The sequence below is a fragment of the Lepidochelys olivacea genome (assembly GCF_965140295.1).
Source record: "Lepidochelys olivacea isolate rLepOli2 genome assembly, chromosome: 8".
Lineage (NCBI taxonomy): Eukaryota > Metazoa > Chordata > Testudines > Cheloniidae > Lepidochelys > Lepidochelys olivacea.
This window is the reverse complement of record NC_140418.1, coordinates 11,250,184-11,276,189: the sequence shown is the minus strand read 5'-3', so window position 1 is coordinate 11,276,189 and position 26,006 is coordinate 11,250,184. Positions and strand designations below refer to the sequence as shown.

General features: G+C 42.2%; 1 protein-coding gene across 1 annotated transcript in view; it reads right to left on the bottom strand.

The window, feature by feature from the left end:
- Positions 1–23,880: 23,880 nt before the first annotated feature.
- LECT2 (leukocyte cell derived chemotaxin 2) overlaps positions 23,881–26,006 on the bottom strand; it is a 61,012-nt gene continuing 58,886 nt past the window's right edge. The window contains exons 10-11 of the mRNA XM_084637957.1: positions 24,859–25,010; positions 23,881–24,214 (exon numbers count right to left, since the gene is read on the bottom strand). Coding sequence (XP_084494083.1) covers positions 24,048–24,214; positions 24,859–25,010 — 319 coding nt within the window. The 3' untranslated portion in view covers positions 23,881–24,047. The remainder of the gene's footprint in view (positions 24,215–24,858; positions 25,011–26,006) is intronic.

The following is a 26,006-nucleotide window of genomic DNA, read 5'->3' as shown; positions in this document are numbered from 1 at the left end:
TGTTTGTCTTCCCAGCCAATCAGACTTGAGTAGAGTATTGAAACGATATAAGGCAGTATTCTCAGATTAGGCAATTAGGATGTTAACAGAAAATACAACTGTTGAAAGTCAAGTGCAATAGTTACCTACTTGCCACATAAAATCAGACAAATGAAACAGCCTGAGAAATTGCACAGCTTGTGATGAGGGGCTGTAATTGTGCCAAGAGAGGTGGCAGAAAGGGGAGTGGAACTCAAAGTAGTGCCTATGCCCTGTGGTTCATGAGAAATAGAAGAGTGGTTCAGTGGCTCTGGCATGTAAACTGTGTGGAGCATGGTGGTACGGGACAATTACCTTTCCCCTCCATGTTCCCAGCTATTGTGCATTCTGTACAGTGCAGTATGTGCAACAAGTCCACAAATTACAATGAACACAAACTGTCAGTTTGTAGCGAGAAATGTCACAAAAGTATATCTGTGCCTGGAGAAGCGATGGATCAGAAGTCATGGGCCTTCCATGGCAAAGGCGTGATTAGTCAGGATTGCACTTCAGGAATATTGGTGATTTCCTACCCGCTGTTCTGTAGGGGTGTAGGTCAATAGGTATTCCCTCAGCTCTACTGGTGCTGAGTTATTTAAGCCTTTCATTGTGCTGCATACTTTGGCTATTAACATTCATGAAATTAGAGCCAGTGCAATGCTTGGTGCATAGGGATCACCAACATTTGGTTTTCGGAGAGCAGGGCTCAAACTGCTGTTTTACCTCATTCTGTGGCAGCTATAATCTGCTGGTTGCTTTCAGAAGAAGCCCCAAATGGTGTTTCGCAGTCTGTCACTTTGTTGTTAGCTTCTCTGATAAACTGACATTCTTTGATTCCCTAGTGCCAAGGATGTAGTGAAAGAGAATTAATGCATTGTGCTTTGAGCTTTGTACAGTTATGAGATAAAGAAATGTACTGCATTTATTTGCAGCGTTGCGTCCATTTAGCAGTCACCTTTTGAAACCAACTGTAATTAGTCGCTGATGGAAAATTAAAAAGTCTTGTATTTTTATAATATACAGGAGCTCAAAAAATTCTCCACCGGTATGAGACAAAATGTATACAATGGCAGTCTAGTCACACTGAATGGACTAGCTTGACTTCATTGGTAATGAAGTCCACAATATGATCTACAATATTTAATCTTAGAGACAACCAAAGAGAAATGGGGTAGTGAGCTGGTTGCAGATCCTTAAAGTATTTAGGCCCCTAGCTCCCATAGATTTCAGTGGGAATCAGGTGCCTAAATTCATACCCATAGTTCAACGAAGGCAAATATAGTTGCTCAGCTTGCATAACAGAGGCATGTGGAAGGCATCTGGATACAGACTCTGAATGCGGTGCTCAGCTTCCTTACTAATTTAGGATCCTGAATCTCATTTTCAAAAGTGATTTAGGCAGTTAGGAGCCAAAATCCCATTGACAGTCTATTGGTATTGTCATGAAAATGGATAGTGTGAAGGCAGCTACTATCTTTAGTATTTATTTAGTAGGAACCAAATTGTTTAGTGAGTCATTTGTATAGAAGGGTATGCATCCCCTTTGCACAGAGAGCATAATGTAGTTTTCAGTTCTGTATCTGAAAAGTGCGTTGGCTAACCGTAGAACAAGTAACTAGGGCTCAGTGTGCAATTGTGTATGACCACTAGTCTGTTGTTTGTTTTATGTATTAGGATTTACTAGAATGATAAAATACAGAAAGAGAAATAATGACAAATTACAAATAAACTAAATGTATTTAACTACAATACAGAACTTAATAAGCTTTGTCTGAAAAGCTTGTATAGATTTACTAACAATTTCTTGTAGTTTCATTACAAACCAGCAGGCTGTGCTAGCTGATAGATTTGGTTGCAAGTCACTATTGGCAGTTCTGTAGCATGTATCTTCAAAGTATTTGGTTTTATAGTAACCTCACTGTTATCACACATGGATAAGCAGAAGACGAGGCTCTATTGTTTCCCAATACTGATTTAAAATGGCTTCATTTGGAACTTTGTTAACCTCTTTAGATTATACTTTCAGGGACTGAGCCCAAATATCCCTCTCAGTACACAGACGACGCCCACACCCACCCCACCCCAAGTTATCCTCTAGATGCAAAGCTAATGACTTGGCTGGCTGTATATACTCTAGTTTTCAGACCTATTAAGAGTAATTTAGAACAACCTTAACTTTGCAATTCTCATGGCATTTCTTTAAACAAACACAATGAAAGTATGCAGCACAATGAACATAATATATTCAAAAAATATTTAATCATGCCAAATAGTTGATAAAATATATGCACATGGATGCTTTATGTTTTGTCAGTTAATAGGTCTTTTAAAATATTGTTTTACATTAACTCTTCATAAACTAAATATATCAGGATGGATTTTGCTGCAAGAATATTTAGCTGATATTCAAGCTTCTGCTAAAAAGTCTGTTAAACCCTCATGAAAATACATGAAATAGTGATCTTAACTTACCAATGGGAACCTAGCCAAAAAACAGTAAGTATGTGTGTGAACATTTTGCAGCTGTTTTACCAGAAATCTCTCTTAAAATCAGCATTATAATGTACGCTGTGTCTTTTGCTATTTGTGTTCTAGAAAGGTTTAATCTGTCTGCCTACCCATTCACACATGAGTTGAGCTTTGAAACTATGTAAAGCAATTCTCAAATTAAGAAACTGGGATGTTAAGAGAAAATACAACTGTTGATATGACCAGTTGTGAAAGGAAAATGCAATAATAAGCCCCTTGCAACATGAAAAACAGACGGAGCTGGAACAAGGGCCTGAAAAATTGCACAGCTCTTGAGCATCTGCATTTGCGACATGTCCTCCCAACTACAACAGATAAGATTAAAAAAGGTGCAAAAAAGGGAAGGGTACCAAGAATATAGTGCCTAAGCCCTGAGGATCTGCAAGAAATAGAGCAGATGACTCACACCCAATAAAATATCCTGGGTCTTTTATGCACAACCCATATGTCTCTCTTGCTTTGCTGCTCCTATACCCACTATTGCCTTCCCTTGATGTGTGTGCTCATTATAACCCTTCCAATGGGATCACAGAGAATGTAGCAGGCAAAGTTAAATGCTGGGTGGATTAGTATAAACTTGCACTTAAAAAGTCCCTAGATATTCTGCTGCTTTCAGAGGGAAAGTGCCATTATCCCGGGCTGCCAGGTGTTCTTCCTTTCCAGTGGTGCATTGGCACTGACATGCATACTGTGTAGAGCAGCAGGTGATGGCTGCCTGGTGATATCAGGTAATTAATTATATTTCCTCTTTCCAGTGCAGTGCTTGGAGCCTAGGGATCACCTCTATGTGGTTGTTGGAAGAGCAGGGCTCAAACTATTGTTCTATGTTGTTCCATGGCAGCAGCCATCTGCTTTTGGTTTTCAAAAACTAGCCCTAAATCATTTTTTTTCAGCCTGTCACTTTATTGTTAGCTTCTCTTTTTCATTTGCATTCGTGTTACTAGGGCAATAAAATAGATTGTTGTTGGGCTTTCGTAGTTGTGGTATTAAGAAAGAAATGTGCTGTATTCATTTGCAGTGTTGTCTCTTTGTTTTCTTTTCCGAGACCAATTGTCAGTCATAGCTGAGGGAAAATTACATATACTTGAAGCCACAACATTTTTAAAGAAAGACCTAATAAAAAATATCCTGTCTGCGTAACACCGACAGACCCAGTTGTTGGCAGGCAGGATTGAACCTGGGACCTCTGGAGCTTAGTGCATGAGCTTCTACTACGTGCACTAAAAACCCTACAGCTCTAAGAGAGAGATTAATGAGTCTGCTCTACAGCCTTAGCTAAGTGGTCTCGGTGCCACTAGATGGGACAGAACACCACACCCAGGAGGTGTGTGGGTTATCCGCATGAAACTAAACTGGCAGAATATCAATATAGTTTCACTAAATGGTCTAGTTTGACTTCATTGGCAATGAAGCGCAAAATATGGTCTGTCTATTTTATCTTAGAGACCACCAAAGAGGGCAGTGGGGTAGTGAGATGGTGTAATGACGTTGGCTTATCATAAATAAAAGAAGTAGAAGAGGAGCATGTAAAGCATGCACGCTGACTGGCACAGTTTTATTAGTTATAGGCTAGACATTCAGCTGGTCTATATTAGCATAGCTCAGGGGTCAGCAACCTTTTAGAAGTGGTGTGTCGAGTCTTCATTTATTCACTTTAATTTAAGGTTTCGTGTGCCAATACTACATTTTAACGTTTTTTAGAAGGTCTCTCTCTGTAAGTCTATATATTGTATAACTAAACTATTGTCGTATGTAAACAAGGTTTTCAAAATGTTTAAGAAGCTTCATTTAAAATTAAATTAAAATGCTGATCTTACACCGCCAGCCTGCTCAGCCCGCTGCCGGCCTGGGGTTCCATTCACCTAGGCCGGCAGCGGGCTGAGTGGGGCCTGTGGCCGGGACCCCGGCTGGCAAGGGGCCGGCAGCCAGAACCCCAGATCGGCAGCGGGCTGAGTGGCTCAGCCCGCTGCCGGTCTGGGGTTCCGTCCGCCAGTTCCTGCCAGTCAGGGTCCCGGCTGCCAGACCTGCTCAGCCCGCTGCCGGTCTGGGGTCCCGGCCCTGTCCACATAGAGTAGATACCTACTTTCTCCCTGGTTCTGGCCCATTCTCTTCCTCTCTCTGCACTGAGATGAGGGTGGGAGTGCACTGAGAACAGGTCTGGGGGTGCAGGGTCTGGCCAGGAGCTAGAATGAGGGAGGGGGCTCAGGGTTGGGGCAGGAGGTTTGGGTGTGGAGCGCTTACCTAGGCAGCTCCCATTTGGTGCGAGGGGTGGAGGTGGGAATGTGGGTGTATGTGTGCAGGAGCTCTCATTTGGTGGTGGGGATGTGGGGGGTGCAAGAGTCAGGGCATGGGGTGTGGGGGGGCTGGCTATGTGTGGGGGGTGCAAGAGTCAGGACTGGGTTTGTGGGGGGGGTGCAGGGGTCAGGCACGGGGCTGGGGTGTGGGGGGGTGCAGGTGTGTGTGAGGAGGGGTCGGGGCAGAGGGCTGGGGGTGCGGGCAGGGGTCGTGGGGGTGCTCCCAGCCCTCTGCCCTGAGCGGCTCACGGCAGGGGGCTGGAGGGGATACGCCGATTCCACCCCCTTCCCTAAGGTCCCCGGAGCAGAGAGCCCGCTGCGGCTCCGCTTTGCCCTTTCCCCCTCCGTAGCAAGGGCCGTCAGCTGATTGGCCGCAGGGAGGAAGAGGAGGAGGGGCAGGAACCCTGCAGGCTCGGGAAAGAGGCGGGGGCAGGGGGAAGCTTGCCTGCCCTGCAAGGAGAGAACGGTGGGCGGAGAAGAGTGGGACGGGCCGGGCCGGATTTTTAATGGCACGTTGCTGTCCCCGGCAGACCGCAGCGTGCACGCGTGCCATAGATTGCCAACCCCTGACATAGCTCATCAAAGTCACACCAGCCAATCTACACAACGTAATGTGACTAGAATGCCAGCCTGCTGGTTTGATTTCAGCCCCGAGGAGAATTTTTTTTGAGATCCTTCTTTACATATGTGGATAGTCAGTAGATCAACACCAATTTACAGCACCTGAGGATCTGGCCAGTTCATAAGAGTTCACAGCCATTCTAAGAGTTTACCTTATTCTTTACTAGATGCAACATAACTTCCAAGACCTACACATCCACTTCACTGAAGGTATTTGATTTGATACCCTAGTAACAAGCCTCTAGTGCTTGTGAGGTTATTTAACAAATGCCATCTTCTGTGGAGATTTAAACATTTTGAAGCGTGTATTGATTTTTACCTCATGATAGTAAGTCAAATGTGTTTAGTGTGGCACAGAAACTGATTCTGAGCACCACTTTTCCTCTGAGCTGTATTCAATGCTTTCCTAATCTGGTTTAAGAATTTTAAAAAAGGTGATTCCCATGAAAAGGGGTTTTGTGAAGGCTGCTTCTGTCTTGAGCAGTTACTCAATAGGAAGCTTGTTATCTTTAGCAATAGATTTTATAGAAGGATTCATTGCACCCATGCACAGATCACACAGGGTAAATTTTCAATTCTGTACCTTTAAAAGTGAATTGGTTGAATTTAAAAAAATAATTAGGGCTCAATATCTAACCATGTGTACAGCTACTAGAACAAGATTTAGTGATTTCTGTTTCCTATATTAGGATTTAGTAGAATGATAAAATACAAAAGGAGAAACAATAAGAAAAAATAAAACTCAAAACCCAACAAAAATAAAACTAAACTAAATGAAATTTAACTCCAATATAGGACTAAATAAGCTGTGTTCAAAAAGCTTGGATAGTTACACCAATTGCTTGTATTGTGGTTTTCACTAAGAACCAGTAGTCTTCCCTCGTTGATCAGTTTTCCAGCCTCTAGATTTGGTCACAAGTCACTTTGAAGCTATAATTTGTTTTGGAATTGTAAGTGTTCGGCTTTATTGGTTTTACTGTTGTTCTCAGGGAAGTATAATCAAAAGACAAAGCCCTATTCTGATGCAAATATTGATTGTAAACGGCTCCATCTGTTAGCTTGGGAAAATCACTTTGCCATTCCAGGCTGCGTGTTCCCTATCTGTGCAATGGAGATAATGAATGCACAAAGAAGGCTCAGGTGCTTTGAGATTGATGATGACAAGTAGAAAAGCATGTGTGAGAGCACTTTCTCTAATCTTTGCTGAGCTACTCAATGCAAGAGGTGGTTGTTGCTTCTCTAGAGCAGAAGAAATGAAAGAAACACATGGCAGTTTGACAGAAGCTGCTTGTAGCCTGGGAAAGAAGTCAGAGAACCTGTTGTTGATGTGGTATTGGTGTGTGTAGGCGGGGGATTACTTAGGAAGGGGTCAGCTAAAGGGAAAGGGAGGGGGCTGAGTGGGACAGGGCAGGAGAGGAGAGGTGGGATGACCAGATGTGGAGTGAAGGGAAGGTGAGGAGACTGTGAGTGTAATTGCAGCATGTGGAGACATACCTGACCTAGCCTTGATCTAATTAGGCGAAGGAAAATGCATCCTTTTAAAGCACAGGGGAGAACCACTAGAACACACAGGATATAAATCCTGACTGCCTGGCTTGGGGTGTAAGTGATTTTTATGGGCTTCTCTATAAACTTCAGTTACAATGAAAAGATAATAGAAATATTATCTTTTTGTTCGCATGATGGATAAACTGTTCCCTTAGACTCTACAAATCTCTCTGCCTTTCAACGGAATAAAGAGGTTGTCCTGCTTCTCTTATTACCTGGACTCATTTAGAAATGCAAAAAGAGAGAGCACTTCTCTTCTTAAAGAGCTCATACCAAAAGTCCGTGCATATAATGAAGCAATTGTAGTTTAGGTATTAGACAAAGATACAACATTAAAACAAGTATTCATATCAAAAAAGGTTGCAATGGACAGGTTGGTATTTCTGGCATAGTTTATTGCAGAGCATGAGATTATAGTGACATAAGCACCAGCAAGCCAAACTGATAGACACATGGCTACTGTGACTGACATATACATTTCTATTTTGCTGTATGTCTAAAACATCTTTTTGTTTCCCATGCACTATACTTTTGTAATGTAGCCTGTCTGGGGAGGTGGGGAAGTAATTTTATTTGGGATTTTGTACATTTCCATTTAATGTACATTTCCGTTTTATAAATTGTGAGAGGGGTTTACATGAGATATCATACCAGGATATACACTTTGCATTGGCAGCATTACTCCAAGTTTTTGCCCCTTCTTGATCCAAACTCTGTATGTAACCAGCCTGATGTAGAACATATATGTGCAGAAACTTTGAGGGGAGCAGAGGAAAAACAAAAAGATTTAGGGAGGGTAAAGAAAACATCAAAGTTTATCATCATCTGATCTCCTTGGCTGGTTGTACTATGGCAATTTGAGGATTGTCTTCCAGTCTCATACTGCCATGGGTGCTGGCAGCACTACTGCAGTCTGGCCAACAGCATTCATGAAACTGGGATTAGCGGGGCAATTTGAGGAGGGAGAAAAGGTGAAGATTTTTTTCTTATGGACCCAAACTACAGTATATTTCAAGCTTCATGTTTTCATGCTCCTCCCCCTGTGCTATTTTTTCCTCTGTGGTTTCCTCACTTTAGATCAGGGGTCTCAAACACACGGCCCATGGAGTTATTTGCTACAGCCCGCCAAGGTCCTCGCACCCCCCTCCAACCCTCCAGAGTTATTTCCTGCGGCTGCCAAGTTCCCCTCACCTGCTGTCCCCCTTCCCCCACCAGCGCACCACGTCCCCGCTCCTCTGCCTACCTCCAGGTGCTTCCTGCCACCAAACAGCTGTTTGGTGGTGCTCAGCACTGTCCAGGAGAGAGTGGGGAGGAGCAGGGAGCCGCGCACTCAGGGGAGGAGGCAGAGAAGAGGAGGGGTAGGGATTTGGGGAAGGGGTTGGAATAGGAGGAGGGAGGGGGTGGAGTTGGGGTGGGGACTTTGGCGAAGGGGTTGGAATGGGGGCGGGGAAGGGGTGGGAAGAGGTGGGGCAGGGCCGAAGGGGTGGGGCGGGTGGGGCTGAGGCAGTGGGGGGCTTTTGTACCTTTATATGAACAGGTGTCAGTGATGCGGCCCTCGGGCCAATGTACTAGTCCTCACATGGCCCTTGTGATGATTTGAATTTGAGATCCCTGCTTTAGATCCTCATTGTTCTCCCATTATTTAAGTGGGTGGAGAGCTATGGAGGAAAAGGAGTATTTTGCTGGTCCTGTTGATGGAGAACGTGGCCTGTTACGTTTTTAAGGGTGAATGAATTGTACTTGGATTTTAATACGGGACCAGACCCTTTTAAGTGAAACACAAGCCTTGGCCTACTCAGTACAGTTCTTTTGCTTAAATTCGTTTAGATTGTGCTTCTTTCATAGCTCTCCAGTTGGTTAAGAATGGAAGGTGAATGTATTTAATGACTAATATTTAAAGATGATCAAAGATTTAGATATGATAGCTTCAGTTTCCTGATCCACGGAGGAAGAGGCCATTATTAATAGCATTATTCTTTCTATAAGAGTTAACTGGTCCCCCAATTATGCCACTAAAAGGTGCATACACTGTTGATCTGTCTCTGCATATTACGTCCATCCCCAGGTGCTTTCTTCCTCCAAGTCTGAAAATGTGTAAATGTGCAAGTAATGAGACAATGCTGATTCATGTATTCATTAGCCTTAAAGCCTGATACTGGATACGCCATGTAGATCAGCAGTTCTCAATGTTTCTTTTTTTCGCGGATCACTTGAAAATTGCTGAGGGTCTCGGCAGACCACTTAATGATCTTTCCAAATTTTGTTTGTACCGTTAGCTAACTATTGTAAAGTGCTTTGGAGAAAAGCACTATATTTAAAAAACACCTTAATAATAATTGGTTTTTTTGTTCTACAAATAAAAGCACACAACTCATATTTTAATATCAGTAGTCTTACCTTTCTAATGCGATGGATGTGCCCTCTCTCTCCTGCCATGGCAGCCCCCGAGCTTGGGCTGGGAAGGAGTGGTGTCTCTCCCTCTCTCCCCCACCGCAGCAACCAGAGATCTGAGGCTGGGAAGGAGGGTCATCTCTCCCCGGCAGCCGCAGCCCTGGAGCTGGAGAAAGTCACCTCTTTCTCTGGCCGCCACAGCCCTGCATGTCCCAAATTCCCCCCCACCTCCTCTTCTCACCTCACTGCCCCCTCCCACCTGCCCCATATTCACCTCAAAGCCAGCATCTCACCTTAAATGTGCATCTTCTCCAGGATCCAGGCACCTAATTAGTGGAGCCACGCCTGTGTGACTCCGCTAATTAGGTGGGTGACCCTTCATTCTCTTGTGTGCAGCTGCCCAGGCATGCACCTTAGAGGGAACTATCCATGGACCACCTGAGTGCAACTCAGTTTGAGAACCTCTGATGTAGATTATTAAAGCAACACAGGAGCTATGGCTACCATCATTAGCTTAGTTGTGTTTCGGATTTGTATTTTCTGCAATGGAGATTGAAGGGTTTGAGGTTCCAGTCCAGTTGTAATAATTGCAAATCTCTCTCCATTCTTAATCAGAGTTCTCCCATTCTCCATGTGATTCTATCATATGAGGGATTAATGCACATTGGAAGGATGTTGCCATGGTTCATGTTCAGCGAATTGTTTAGCAGTGGTGTCCTTCTGACACACTTCACAAGCCCTGAGTGCTATAAATGATGGCTAAACTCAGAAGTTTTTGTTCTTAGTCAACATTTCATTATTTTAGCAACAGCAATGAACAAACAAAACATCCCGTTCTTCACAAAAAAAAGGGCTCTCAGCATACCACCTCGGAGCTCCATAATGTCCACAGCCATGTCTGTCACAGCTCCTTATTCTGTTACTGGGATTCCTAGCATATATCTGTCCCCGTGGTCCTGCAGCAACTTGAAAAGAAATGGAATATACAGAAGTGAAGCAAATTTTCTAGCCTTAAACAGGACAGAAATGTTTATATAAAATGTTTGCTGTGCAACTAATGAAGCTAATCTAGGTGGATGCTAGTATTTTATTAGAAATCTGTGTTATAATGTGTCACTTTCCAATACACGTTGCGTGTGTGACTCTCTCAAACTAATGGCTCTGCATTTCTTTAATATAAGTAGAATGGCTGGTTTTTAGTTTTAAGTAGAATACACTGTTCAGAAGAAAAGATTGATTTAATTTTTTTGTGTGTGTGGTAGGAGTAACTGACCCTACCAACAAGTTTTCCTGACGGAACTCTAAAAGGATGCTACGGCAATCCAAATAGTGTACCGTAAGTGAGGCTAAGGATCAGACACTACCTTCCACCTTCAATGCAAATTTATTGATAACAGTTGAGGATTTGAGGGCATTATTTCACTCTGAAGTAGAAGAATGTACACATATGAGGTCATAAGACACCATGGATGTTGGCTTTCTATTATGCTGCCCTATTCAGATGTCAACTTATATCACTGTTGGAGTCAGAAAACAAAAGAATAGTTTTCTGTAGCTGCATGTTGAGAATTTGCCAAAGCGCAGCATGAGAGTTCACATAAATAACTTTTCTGCTTTTCCAGCTTTACTAGCCCTGACTCTCAACACAGTTGACCCGCGGAACTGGGGATTTGCAGCTTGCAAGAGTTTCATTAATGCTAAGTGAGAAGTAAGCAGCTCCAAGTCCCTACTTCTATACAGCCTTCATCTAAACTCCCCTGGAGCCCATTCATGGACTTCAATGGACTCTAGATCAGGTTCTGAGCCAGGCCAAAAAGAAAAGTAAGTTACCTGAGTTTATTGAGGAAAAGAGAACCTGTTGCCTCCTTCGCTTGTTTGTGTGTGTTGATAGAGGGAAAATTATCAAAGTGGTGTGAAGCAGAGCCCTCTGTTCCTACAAAATCTCTTTATCTAGAAAAGATCTATATTCGTTGGTAGATACTCATATCAGTAGTGGTGTTTCCATTGCTATTATACAGGCCTTACTCAGCTGTCTATTTAGAGATGGAAAACCCAGAACCCATAACTCGGAAGATTATGGAGAGTAAGAGATGCATTCCTCAGAGTACTTTGCTCTCCCTTTCCCTGGTTGGTTCCTTCAGTAGGATTATCTGTACAGAAGACATTGCCTGTGTGTGCGAGCTGGTGTCAGCTGCACCCAGCACCATGTTCCAGAGCTGGGCATTCAGAGAACTGGTGCAGCTCTAAACGGTAACAGCAGCCTCAGAAGTTCAACTTCAGTGGGAGGTAGGATGACTGGTTGACAGACTGGAATCAATACATGCTAAACTTGTAAGAGCAAGTCCCAGTATTATGTTGAACTCCAGCAAAGGTTTCTTTTCCATGTGTATTATATTAATTTTGGGGGAGGAGGAGCTACTCAACCTGCTGCAGTCTGAATGTAGCATATAAATCTACATGCAATATAAACAGGAGTTTTTACACTTTCATAGCATCTGGATAGTGAAATATTATAGAACTTGAAATATGTTTGTTTGTTTTTCTAGCTAGAATAAGAATTTTCTTACATTGGAAATACAGTCCTTAGAACAAACCTTTGACTGCTTCACCAAACCTTCTTTGTCTCTGGTTTCTCCCAGCCCCAGTTTTCAAAAAAAGAGGCTCCATCTATGCTAGATTTCTCTTTATATTTCCCATAGTTATTTCCACTAGTGGTAGGAACAGCAGACCAGATAGTGTAGACCGGTCACTGGTGCCTTTTCCATTCTATTATCTAATTGACCCAGGGTGGATCCAGATGACAGGATGGTTACAATAGCTATAGCAGCTGTTGTCTGGTTTAAACTCTCATCCCCCCAGAGTCTAACACTGATGCCACAATAGAATCAACTCTATGAAGTCTTAAGAAGAAAAAGCCTAGTGCAGACAAGGTAGAGATTCTGGGTCTGATTCTGATCTCATGCTGGTTGTAATACGTGAAATTACACTGGTGTAAGGGAGGTCAGAATTAGGTCATCTCTCTCCAAACCTGGAAGATTAAATGCTCAATGTGACTTGTTGCTGTACAGTAGCACTTGGATTACAAAGTCACCTAGAAACCAAGCAAAGTTAGTAATTTGCTTGTTTGTATATACTCTCATTTTCAGACCTCTAAAGAGTAATTTAAAACCACCTTAACTTTGCAGTTTTCATGGCATTTCTTTAAATCACATAGTGAGCTATAATAGTCACACCAAATAGTTGATAAAATAGATGCATATGGATGCTTTTGTATATTGTCAGTTAATAGTTCATGAGAATATGATATGTTCCATTAACTCTTCAAAAACTAAATACGTCAGGATGGATTCTGATGCAAGAATATTTAGCTGGTATTGAACCTTCTGCTAAAAAGTCTGTTAGAAAAAAAGCTCAAGACAAGGCATGAAATAGTAATCTTAACTTGCCAATGGAAACCAAGGCAACAAAAACAATCACTTTGAGTGGGAACACCTTCCAGACGTTTCACCAGAGTTCTCTGCCCGAGTTGAAGTTATAATGTACAGTATCTCTTTGCTATTGATGTATTCTGGAAAGTCTTAGTCTTTCTGCCTAGCAAATCAGAGTTTAGAACTTTGGAGGGCAGTATTCCCAGATTAGGCAACTGGGATGTTAAGAAAAAAGATAATCGTTGGTATGTCCAGTTGTGAAATGTAATAATTAGCCCCTTGCCACATAAAAACAGATGGAAATTGAACAACAACCTGAAAAATTGCATAGCTCTTGAGCAGCTACAGTTGTGACATGTCCTCCCAGCTACGTCTGTTGAGACCAAGAGAAGTGCAGAAAAGGGAAGGGTACCAAGAACACATTGCCTAGGCCCTGTGGATCCATCAGAAGTAGAGCAGATGAGCCAAACCTTGGGTCTTTTACGCATAACCTATGTGTCTCTCTTACTTTGTAGCTCCTATACCCACTATTACCTTCTCTTTATGTGTCTGCTCATTATAACCCTTCCAGTGGGATCACAGAGAATGTAGCAGGCAATGTTAAATGCTGGGTGGATTTGTATAAACTTGCACTTAAAAATTCCATAGATATTCTGCTGCTTTCAGAGGGAAAGTGCCATTATCCCGGCCTGCCAGGTGTTCTTCCTTTCCAGTGGTGACATGTATACTGTGTGGAGCAGCAGGTGGTGGCTGCCTGGTGATATCAGGTAATTAATTCCCTTTCTCCTTTCCCAGTGCACTTCTTGAAGCATAGGGACCACCAAATGTGGTTGTTTGAAGAGCAGGGCTCAAGCTATTGGTCTACCTTATTCCATGGCAGCAGTTATTAGCTGGTGGTTTTGAAAAATAGCCCTAAACAAATTTTTTTCACAATCTGTCACTTTATTGTTAGCTTCTCTGATAGAATCAAACAATTTGAGGTTTTTTCCATTTATGTTCTTCTCATTAGGGCAATAAAATAGTTTATTCTTGAAGTTTGTGTAATTATGAGATTGAGAAAGAAATGTTCTGTATTCATTTGCAGTGTTGTCTCTGTCTCTGTGCAAGAGTATTTCCTAGCTGGCTCTTTAGGACAGGTTTCTATATCCTTTGTGCTTCCAGGACTGTGCAAATGGCCAAGGATCTAGACCAGCATTATTAATTGCATTATCTCTTTGCTAGATGCTGTAAATGTAGGTAACAGGACAAGGTCCCTGCCTCTGAGAGGTTGTGGTTTAACAGACAACATAATTAGTGATGGGAAAGGGAGCACTGAAAAACTGTGCAACTGAATGAAAATGTTAAATACACTTGTCTTGTAGCTGAATGTTGAGGTGGCTATGGTAAATGTGACTGTTTTTTGACCATGGGTAAGTGTGTGACTCTAACAGTAACAAACTCTGTAACATCACTTAAAAACAAAAGTTGGTGGGGCTCGAATACTAAATTTGTTCAACTGTGGAAGTTGTTTCTTAACCCCAGATCACAGGTGAAATTTGCAAACATGAAATTTAAACTGTAGTCTTGTATATCATCACCAGTTAAAAATCTGTAGGCCAGATTCTGCCCTGAGTTGCAAAGATACAACCCATGGTCACCAGATTATGCCTCAGTAATACTTGTCCTGTCCTTATTCAGTTCTGTTAGTGGCTTTTTATAAGTATGAGTGAATGAAACCTAGTAAACAGTTCTGTTGGTACACAAGCGGGCTAGAATTCAGTTCAGTCTCTTATAGTGGTAGCTGTCAGTCTAGGGCTAACAGGAGTAAAAAGCCTGGGGGGAATTATCACTGAAATAAGCAGTTCTGAAGAAGCCAAGGGAGCAGAATTGTGAAGTAAGAAGGTTGTGTATTTACTTAGCCACTTTTCAAAGTAGAATTTCATTTTATATTTTGCACTAAATTTTGTCATGAAGAGATTTATTTGACAGCAGTTAATAGTTGATGACACCCCTAATTGTTGTAAAGCTGAGAACTATTGACCTCATTGAAACCTCCAGAAACAACCCTTCATAGTTTTGAGGCATTTCTTAATTTCATTTTGGGGGATTTATATTTAGCTGTTCCTGAGTTTTATGTAGCTGCCACAATATCAGGGTTTTTCAGAACTTTCTCTTTGTATATACTATAATGAATAATGTGTGTGTGTATATATGTACATTATATTCTGTCATGAGTAATCTCTTTGTAATGTGTGCGTCTTAATTTAGTACTGTTTCAAAGAGCACTAAGTTAAAGCACAGTAGGGAACCTTTAGTGTGCACCAACAGTCTACATGGACCAATTAATGTGAAACATGTTAGTGTGCTTTAGAAATCACACCCCATAATGCACGTTACATTGCTTTATGGAGACAAGCCCTTAGATCAAGTAACCATTTCTGGTGTTTTTTCTGGTGTTTTCAGCCTGCATGTCCCTGCTGACTAAAGCCATGCTGGAGACCACCCGGTATGAGAGGTGTATGTTGGTGGAATCCCTCAGGAAGCAGGCAAGAGAACTCTAGGAGGAGTTGGCTCATCTACACAGTTTGGGAGCACGAGGACTTAATTCACAGGACACACATGGAAATATCTGGGATGGAGGACGCTAGCCAACTATCCATAACTACAGAGGCACCAGAGGAGGAAGGAGAACTTGTTGCTCTATGGGGAGGAGGTGGCTCTTGGTCACCTCAGGCAGTAGACAGTGCTCCACCCTCCACCCAGGTCCCCCAACCATCGCAGTATGCTGCACCGGGAACAGGAGGTGAGGAGCAGACCCCTATGGCTGAGGTCTGAAGGAAGTGTCATCTTCTCGCTGCCACCACACCCAAGAGGAGGAGGCTTAGGGTTCTGTTGGTTGGGGACTCCCTTGTGAGAGGGACACAGTCATTAATTCGCCAACCTGACATGATGTCTCAGGGAGGTATGCTGCCTTCCTGGAGCCCACAATGGAGATGTTATGGGAAGGTTGCTGAGGCTCAACCTTCCCTCTGACAACTGCTCTGAGCTTGTCATCCATGTGAGTGCTAATGATACTGCCAGGTGTGACCCTGAGCAGATCATCAGTGGCTACGGGGCTCTGAGAGTGCGGGTGAAGGAGTCGGGCACAGGTGGAATTCCCGCCCATCCTTCCTGTTGAGGCTAAAGGCCCAGGCAGGGATACGTGCATCCCGGAGATGAATGCACAGTTTCTCAGATGGTGTTGACAGAAGGATTTTGACTTCCTCAACCATGGGATGCTGTTCTGGGAAGAAGCACTGCTGAGAAAAGATGGGGTCCGCCTGACCAAGAAGGGGAAGAGCATCTTTGTGCCCTGACTCTCCAATCTAGTGAGGAGAGCTTTAAACTAGGTTCAAAGGGGGCAGGTGACAAAAGCCCACAGGTAAGCATTAAAAAGGCAACCTTAACAGAGGGCTAGGTGTTTTGGGTGACGGGAGAGGGGAGAAGGGGGAGAGAAATGTGGAAAATTACAGTAGAGCCATAGGAGCAACAAGAGGGAAATCAGTGGGGGAATCTGTTCAATATCTTAGATATCTATACACTAATGCAAGTAGTATGGGGAATAAATAGGAATAACTGGACGTATTAGTACCTAAGCTAAATTATGACTTAATTAGTTTTACAGAGACTTGGTGGGATAAATCTTGTGATTGGAATAGTGGAATAAAGCAGGATAGCTTTTTTAGGAAAGGCAGGCAGGGAATAAAGGGAAGAGGTGTTGCATTATACAGCAAGAATATATACACTTGTTTTGAGGTTCAGAAAGAGGTGAAAGGCAGACCAGTTGAAAGTCTCTGGGTAAAGATGAGAGGGGGATATTAGGGGTGATGTTATGGTAAGGGTCTACACCAAATCAGAAAGAGGAGGTGGAGAGGCATTTCTAAAGCAGATTATTGACCAAAGCCCTGGTAGTAATGGAAAACTTTAATTACTGAGGCATCTGTTGGAAAAGTAATACAGCAAAACAAAATTTCCAGTAATTTCTTGGAATGTGTTGGAGATAACTTTGTTTCAGAAAGTGGAGGAAGTAACCAAGGAGACAGCCATTTTAGACTTGATTCTTGACCAACAGGAAGGAATTGGTTGTGAATCTGAAGGTGGAAGGCAGTTTGGATGAAAGTGATCATGAAATGGTAGATGTCCTGATTCTAAGGAAGAGAAGGAGTGAAAACAGCAGAATAAGGACAGTCACCTTAAAAAAAAAAAAAAAAAAAAAAAAAAGGCAGGCCTTAGCAAACGCGGAAATCTGGACAGTAAGGTCCCATGGGAAGACAATATGAAGAGACAAAGCTGTTGAAGAGAGCTCAGAGTTTCTCCAGAAGACAATATTAAAGGAATAATTGCAAAATATCCTGATGCAAAGGAAAGATAGGAGGAATAGGAAGAGGCCAATATGGCTCCATCAGGAGCTCTTTAATGACCTGAAAATCAAAAAGGAATCCTAGAAAAAGTAGAATCAATGCTAGCAAGGGATATAAAAGCAGTAAGAAAAAGTTCTTTAAGTACATTAGGAGTAAGGGAAACATGAAAGAAACAATAGGCCTCTACTTAGTGAGGAATGAGATCTAATAACTGACATCAAGAAGATTGAGGGGTTCAATACCTATTGTGCTTCAGTCTTCACTAAAAAGATTAATGGTGACCAAGTACTCAACACAAATAACATTAACAAGGTGGAAGGAACACAAACCAAACTAGGGAAAGAACAGATTAAAGAATATTTTGATAAACAGGGTCAGGTTAAATCCATCCTAGGCTACTTAAGGAACTATCTGAAGCAATCTCGAAACTGTTAGCAATTATTTTTGAGAACTCACAGAGGATGGTGAGGTCCCAGAGGAAAAAAAGGAAAACTCTGTTTAAAAGGGGAACAGAGGATCCAAGGAACTAGACAGTGTAACTTTGATAATATGAAAGATACTGGAACAAAGCGTTAAACAATCAATTTGTAAGCACCTACAGGATAATCAGGTTTTAAGGAATAGCCAGCACAGATTTATCAAGAGCAAATCATGCCAAACCAAGTTCATGTCCTTCTTTCAAAGGTTACCTAGTGGATAGGGGGAGAAGCAGTCAAGATGATATATCTTGCTTTTATTTAGGATTTTGTAAGTAAGGATTACTAAGGATTTTGACACAGTCCCATAGGACATTCTCATACTCAAACTAGGGAAATGTGGTCTGCATGAAATTACTACGAGGTGGATCAAAATTGGTTGAAAGGCTGTACTCAAAGAATAGTTATCAGTGGCTCACTGTCAAATTGAGTCTATAGTGGGAACTTGCCAGAGTCGGCCCTGGATCCGGTACAAATCAATATTTCATTAATGGCTTGGATAAGGGAGTGTGCTTATAAAATGTGTGGATGGCATCAAATTGGGAGGAGTTGCAAACATTCTGGAGGACAGGATTTAAAATTCAAAACAACCTTGACAAATTAGAGAATAGGTCTCAAATCAACAAGATAAAGTGCAATCAAGATGAGCAAAGTGCTACACTTACAAAGGAAAAATCAAATGCCTATCTACAAAATGGGGAATAAGTGGCTAGCTTGTAGTACTCCGGAAAAGGATCTGGGGATTATAATGAATCACAGATTGAACGCCCATCATTGGAGGTTTTTAAGAACAGGTTGGACAAATACCTGTCAGTGATGGTCGAGGTTTGTTTACCCCTGCATTACAGCAAGGGGCTGGACTTGATGATCTCTCAAGGTCCCTTCCAGCCTTATGTTGTTAAATTCTAATTTCCCTTTTTAAATCTCAGTGTGTTGGTTAAAACCGAAAATCAGAAGCCGTAGCGGGAGGGAGCTGGTTGTTGACACCGGTGTGTGAATAGGGTGAGGAACAGCCCGGAGTTGCTTTAGAACTCCAGCTAGAAAGAGGCTCCAGAGGTGTGGGTGAGCAAGGGGAAAGGGTTGATGGATCTCTGAAGAAACAGCACAGAGCTAAGGCTGTGTGGTGAGCTGAGGTTTCTTTGAGGCAGTGGGCCATGCTGAACGGAGGCAGTGGACAGGGCTGGGCTGACTGAGGCAGCTTTGAGGGGGTGTATGGCGCTGGGCTGCTGCAGTTTCGAGGTAGCAGGTGACACAGAGGCATCACTGAGATGGCTTGGACAGCAGCAGCAGGCTTGCTGAGGGACTCCTTGCAGGCTCCTTCCCCAGCAATCAATACTGCAATGGTTCCAGCTGGGGGAGGTGGTAGAGCCCTCAGAGCTGTCCAGGCAGCTCTTCCCTTAGGGCTGGAGATGGACCTGCCCAACTTTCTTGGACAACAAACTGTAAGTAGGGAGCAGGGCAGTGGATGATGGTCCCATGCATTGACCCATTAGCCATGCACAGCCAGGATAGGACTGAGATAAAGAATGTTGCCAAGACAGGGGTGATGGCAGTCTTACGTAATTGATATTCTTGCTTAATTAATTGCTGGCTTTCCCCCATTTATTGTCCGTCTCCATTCCTTTCCTCCCCCAGGCCAGCACATACATGCACAAACCAAAGGGAAGAAATTTGGTTTGTTGTTGGGGCTGCAGTGAAATTACAGGGAAAGGCTGAGTTCCTTAGACTTCTGAAGTAATGGCAACTGGATGGATGTTTGGAAAATTAACCTGGATACAATCCCATCCTTAAACTCCACACCTTCTATTTGATCTCAAATGTCCAAGTTGTTTGTGGGGGGAGACTGGAAAGAGCTGACTCTCATACTGTAGGATTTTAGTCACTCTCTGCTTCCACCCTTCTTTGCCCGCAATGCAGCAGCTGGGTGGGAGTGCCTCAAACCCTGAATCTGAAAAAAATGTGTTAAAATGGAACCTGCTCAAACTTTTACCTCTAAAATTCCTCCTACTCACTCATTTGTTAGCAACATGCTGTATTTCATGCTGTGTGTGGTAACTCACGATAACTACAGGCATTAATATTTACTTCTGATTTAGACCTTTTTTGAATATTTTTAAGTATTTTCATAAAGAACCCCCAAAAGGGACCAATTATCTCAAGACTTTGTGGTTCCCTAAAACTAAGCAGGAGACCCTGTTTCAGCTCTAGACTGTTCTAAAAAAGGCTTTGGAATTATTGCTTTTATGAACTCTGATTTCAAGGGATTGTTACATGGCAACACTTGTAATCACTCTGGCCTCTGCCTGTCAGAGTTGGTCAGCTAATACCACATTTTTAACTAAACGTTAACAAAACCGGATGAGCCGTTTTCTCCTTTGCCTCCACAGGGGAGCTATTTTATGTACCTACAATGTATATTCCACCTTCTGCTAAAAAGTGTGCTTGAAAAAAAGACTCAAGAAAATGAATGAAATAGTAATCTTAACTTACTTATGTACCTACAATGTATTTTTATCTTTCAGCTTTGCCAGCAGTTCCGTGAAATGATAGTCCTGTGTTTTTTGTTGTTGTTTTGAAGTCCATACTCTACTGCAACATCAGGAAGCAGCATGCTTCTGTGGTGACAGGACTAGCCCGAGATGGGCTCCACCTGACGAGGGAGGGAAATAGACTTCTGGGACGGAGGTTAGCACAACTAATTAAAAAAGCTCTAAACTAGGAATTCAGGAGAGATGGTTGGGAGATGCTCATGTAATCTCCATGCCTGATTCTAACACTGAGTGTGTGTGTGGGAGGGTGGAGGGGGGAATCAAGTAAGAGGGGATACAACAATGGAGAGAGGAACAACAGAGGGGAGGAGAATGGATGTCCAAAGGAAAAATAATGCTAATGCCGGTGACAGTCAGGTAGACGATACTGGCAATGGAATGACTGTACCTAATCAGGTGAAGTCAAGCAGAAACAACTAAGGTGTTGTCTGTATACCAATGCAAGGATTCTGGGTAACAGCATGGAGGAACTAAAACTACTAGTGTAGGAATTGAAACCAGATATTATAGGGATTAGAGAAACATGGTGGAATAGTAGTCACGAGTGGAGTACAGGTATTGAAGGGTATGTGCTGTTCAGGAAAGACCGAAATAAAAGTAAAGGTGATGGAGTAGCATTGTATATTAATGAGGTAGACTGGAAAGAAATTAGAAATGACAGAATGGATAAAACAGAATCTGTTTGGGTCAAAATCACTTTGGGGAAGAAAACTAACAGTGGTTCCACTGAGATAGTGCTTAGGGTTTGCTGCAGACCCCCAGAATCTGATTTGAATATGGAAAGACTGCTTTAATATTTTTAATGAAATACATATTACTGGAAATTGTGTGATTATGGGAGACTTTAACTTCCCAGATATAGGTTGGAGGACAAGCACTACTAATAATGGTAGGGCCCAGCTATCCCTGGATGTGATACCTGACCGTTTTCTTCACCGAATAGTCTCTTAAACCAACAAGAGGTGATGACCGTTTAGATTAATAAGTAGTGAGGACCTCGTAGAAAACTGGTTGTAAAGGAAAGCCTTGGTTCAAATGATCATGAGCTAATTCAGTTTCAACTAAATAGGTCTCCAACCAGGTCTTTCATTTCAAAAGGGCAAACTTAAAAAAAATTAAGGGAATTAGTTAGGGAAGGGGCCTGGACTGAAGAACTCAAAAATCTGAATGTGGAGGAGGCTTGGAATTATTTTAAGTCGAAGTTGCAGAAGCTATCTGAAGCCTGCATCCCAAGCAAGGGGAAAAAATTCATAGGGAAGGATTGCTGGCCAAACTGGATGAGCAAGCATCTGAAACAAGTTACTGAGAGGAAAGCAGAAAGCCTACAAGGAATGTGAAGGATCTATAAGGAAAGCTATCTCTCAGAGGTCAGAAAGCATAGAGGAAAAAGTGAGAACTGTTGAAGGCCAGGCAGCGATGGACCTTGTAAAGGAAATTGAAATCAATAGTAGAAGGTTCTATACCAGTGGTCCCAAACTGTGAGGTATGCCCCTCTACGGATGTGCAGAGGGATGTTTCAGGGGGTGCAGTAGGGCCTGGGCCAGCCCCCGTGGAGGGCAGGGAGGGAGCACCGCCCAGCTCTGCTGCAGCCCTGCCCACAGCGGTGGCACCATCTCCCAGCTGCTGTCATGGTCCCAGTTGCTGGCTCTGCCCCCGGCCATGGCTCTGCTGCCAGCCCTGACCGTGTCCCCGGTCCTGCCCCCAGCCTTGGCTCCTGGTCCTGTTCTCAGCCTCAGACCTGCCCCCAGCTGTGGCCCTGGCCTCAGCTCCTGGTTCTGGGCCCAGCCGCTGCCCCCTTACCCCTGTCTGTTCCCAGGGGGAGGGGAGGGTTTGGACAGGGGTTAGCGGGGGCGACACATGAAGAGTTTGGGGACCACTGTTCTATAACCATATCAACAAAAAGAAAACAAGGAAAGAAGTGGGACTGTTGAGCATTGAGGATGGCTGGAGATTAAAGATAACCTAGGCATGGTCCAACAGCTAAAAGAATACTTTGCCTCAGCTTTTAATAAGCATAATGGGGAGCTATGGGGTAATGGCAGGGACAAATGAGGATATGGAGGGAGAAATTTCCACATCCCAGGTGGAAGTGAAACTCAGACAACTTAATGAGACCAAATAAGGAGCGTCTCAATAATCTCCACCCAAGAATATTAAAGGAACTGGCGTATGAAATTTGAAGCACAACAGCAGGGATTTTTAATGAATCCGTAAACTTGGGGGTCATACCCTATGACTGGATAATTGCCAATATAGTACTTATTTTTAAGAAATGGAAAAAAGTGATCGGGAAAACTACAGGTCTGTTAGTTTGACCTCAATTGTATGCAAGGTTTTAGAACAATTTTTGAAAAAGAGCATAGCTAAGGACATTGAACTAAAAAGTAATTGGGATAAAATACAATACGGTTTTACAAACAATAGATTGTGCCAGAACAACCTGATCTTTCTTTGAAAAGGTAACAGATTTTTTAGACAAATATCTAATCTACCTGGATTTTAGTAAGGCATTTTATACAATTCCACATGGGAAACTGAGTGAAATTGGAGAAGATGGGGATTAATATGAGACTTGAAAGGTGGATAAGGTACTGGTTGAAGGGGAGACTACAATAGGTCGTACTGAAAGGTGAACTGTCAGGCTGGAAGGAGGTTACTAGTGGAGTTTGTCAGGGATTGGTCTTGGGACCAATTCATGACTTTGGCACTAAAAGTGGGAGTGTGCTAATAAAATTTGCAGATGACACAAGATTGGGAGATATTGCCAATATGGAGGAGGACAAGAATATCATACAAGAAGATCTGGAGGACCTTCTAAACTGGAGTAATAGAAAAGGGCCTTTATGGGATCTGCCTTGTAAGAGAGTGTTCTCAAAAGTCTGTCAGTGTTTTTTCCCCCAGGCTACAATTCAGATCCACTTCGTGTTGTGTCAACCAGGCAAGGTACTAACAAGCTTCAATAGGACTTTATTTTCAAAGTGGAAACCTCTTTACCAAGCTGCTGCTGCGCCCTCTGTAGCTTTCTCCCAGCCTCTCAACTCCTCCCCGCTCCTTCCTGTTTCCTGTCCTTTCAGACTCCCAACAGCCAATGCTCCCAATTCTAATAATTACAAGCAACATCTAAACACCACACTTAGGTGAAGACAGAGTAAAACACATCCTATTAAAGCCCAGGGGAGAACCACTAGAACACAGAATATAAATCATGTCTGCCACATATGGGGTGTAAGAGGTTTTGTGGGCTATTCTATCAATTTCCGTCACAATGAGAAGATAAAGGAAATGTTACCTTTCTGTTCCCATTATGGATAAACTATTCTCTTAGACTCCACTATTCTCTCTGCTTGTCTACTGAATGAAGAGGTTGTCCTGCCTGTTTTATTACCTGGACTTATTTAGAAATAGAGAGCGAGCACTTTTCTTCTCTAATATTTCACATCAAGAGTCCATGCATCTAATGAAGAGTTCACAGTTTACATATTAGACAAAGATGCAATATTAAAACAAGTATTGATACCAAAAAAGGTTGCAATTGGATGGGCTGGTAATTTTGGGATAGTTTATTGCTGAGCCTGAGATTACAATGTTGTCATGTGCAGATAAGCACTAGCCTGTTAAACTGGCAGTGAGACACATGGCTACTGTGGTTGACATATACATTTTTATTTTGCTGTATACATAATACATCTTTTCCTTTCCCGTGGATTACATTTTTTTGGCAGTGTCTCTGGGAAGGAGGAAAGAAACTTGTTTTTGTTTGCTCAGTTGATTTTGTTTGAAATTTTGTACGTTTTCATTTCATGTAACTTTGCATTTATAAGTTACCAGTAGGATCTGATTTGTTACAGTTCTCAATGTGAACGTGAGATGTTATACGAGGATACACTCTTTGCATTGGCAGCATTACTCCAATTTTGTTGCCTTTTGCGATCTGGCCTTGGTATTTAACAGGCTTGATATAGAACATTTTTACGCAGAAACCTTGATGGGAGGAACAAAAATAAAAGAGAGATTAAGGAAGGATAAAGGAACCGTCAACGTTTCATCATCTGATCTCCTTGGCTGTTTCTACTCTGGCCAGAGTCAAAATATCTTCCACTCTAGTACTATTCATTGGTGCTAAAAGTGCTTTCAGCACAAGTCCAGTCCAGTCTACAGTATCCATGAAATTGAGGTTTTCAGGGCTGTTGTCCTTTGATGGAAAGTGGGGAAGAATTTTCTCTAAAAGAATTGAACTACAGTATATTTCAAGATCCATGTTCTAATACTTTGTTTTTCCTCTTTGTTTTTTTCACTTTAGATCATCATTTTGTCCCATTGTCTAAGTGGGTGGAGAGCTATAAGGGAAAAGGATTGTGTTGATGGTCCTGTTTATGGAGAACTTGGCCTGTCATGTTTTGAAGAGTGAATAAGTTGTGCTTGGATTCAAATACAGGAACAGACAGTTCTGATTGAAATACAGGCTTTGACCTATTCTGTACAGTTTTGCTTTGTTTACCATCCAACTGTGTTTAGGTTGTGCTTCTTCCACAACTCTCCAATTGGTAAAGAATCATGAAGGGAAAATTATTTCATGAGAAATATTTAATGTTTATCAAAGATCAATACTATGGTAGCTAAGTTACCTGATCCACGGAGTAGGATTCCATTATTAATGGCATTATTGATTTTATAGGGGATAACTTGTCTCTCAATAGTACCACTAAAAGGAGCATACACTGTTGATCCATCGTTGCATACAACATCCACCCCTAGATGTCGTCTTATGGTGCCATCTCTGAAAATGTACACATGTGTAAGTAATGAAGCATTGCTGATTTACATATTCTATAGCCATAATGTCTGATATCTTATACCATGTAGATTATTTAAAGCAACACTGGGGCTGCAGCTTTTTATTATTAACTTAGTTGTATTTTAATTTTGTAGCTTTGTAATGCAAGTAGAAATATTTGAGGCTTCAGTCCAGCTTCAATAGCTGAAAAACTCTCAAAAGTTAATCAGATCTGTTTTTAAAAAAAAACCATAGGTTTCAATTTCCATGCAAAATATTTTAAAAATCAAAATATTCACTTTTACATTTTTTAAGAGGTGGAATATAACCCATGCCTAGGGGATTTTGTTTTTATATGAAAACCCAGAAAAAATGTATAAACAATATGCAAATTTTCTCACAGGGACATGGGAGGAAAAATCTTTTGTCATTAAAAAAAAATAAATTTGATGGAAATATTTTGACCATCTCTACTGTTAATATCCTTAGTTAGCCTCATGTTGCTAGCAGACTGATCACTTACAAGGCTAAAAAGAACACTTGACCTTACACTGGTACAAATCAGCGGAACTCCAGTTGACTTCATAGGAGCTTTGCTGACTTACACCAGCTGAGCATATGACCTATGAGCTGGAGACTCAGATCACTCAAGCACTTGGAATTGAGACCATTTCAATGTTATTTCTTAACTAGTTCTGTCCTTCCCATGTCTAGAGCTGTGTGTATAATCATCTGGTGGTCTGAGTCCAATTCCTAGTGGGCAAATATCCTGTTCCCATCACAAAAATACTTAGAAGTAGCACTAATGTATGTAAGGATCCTTCTTGAAAGTCCCAACGATATGAAGGTCAAGGACTAAATGGGTCATGGAGTCCGCTATCTCCCATGCTCAGTGTGAGTCTATCACATGAGGGTTATTGCACAGAAGAAGGACATTGACACATTCTTTTTTCATCAGTTGGTCTACAGTGGTGTCATTCTGACACACTTCACAAGGCT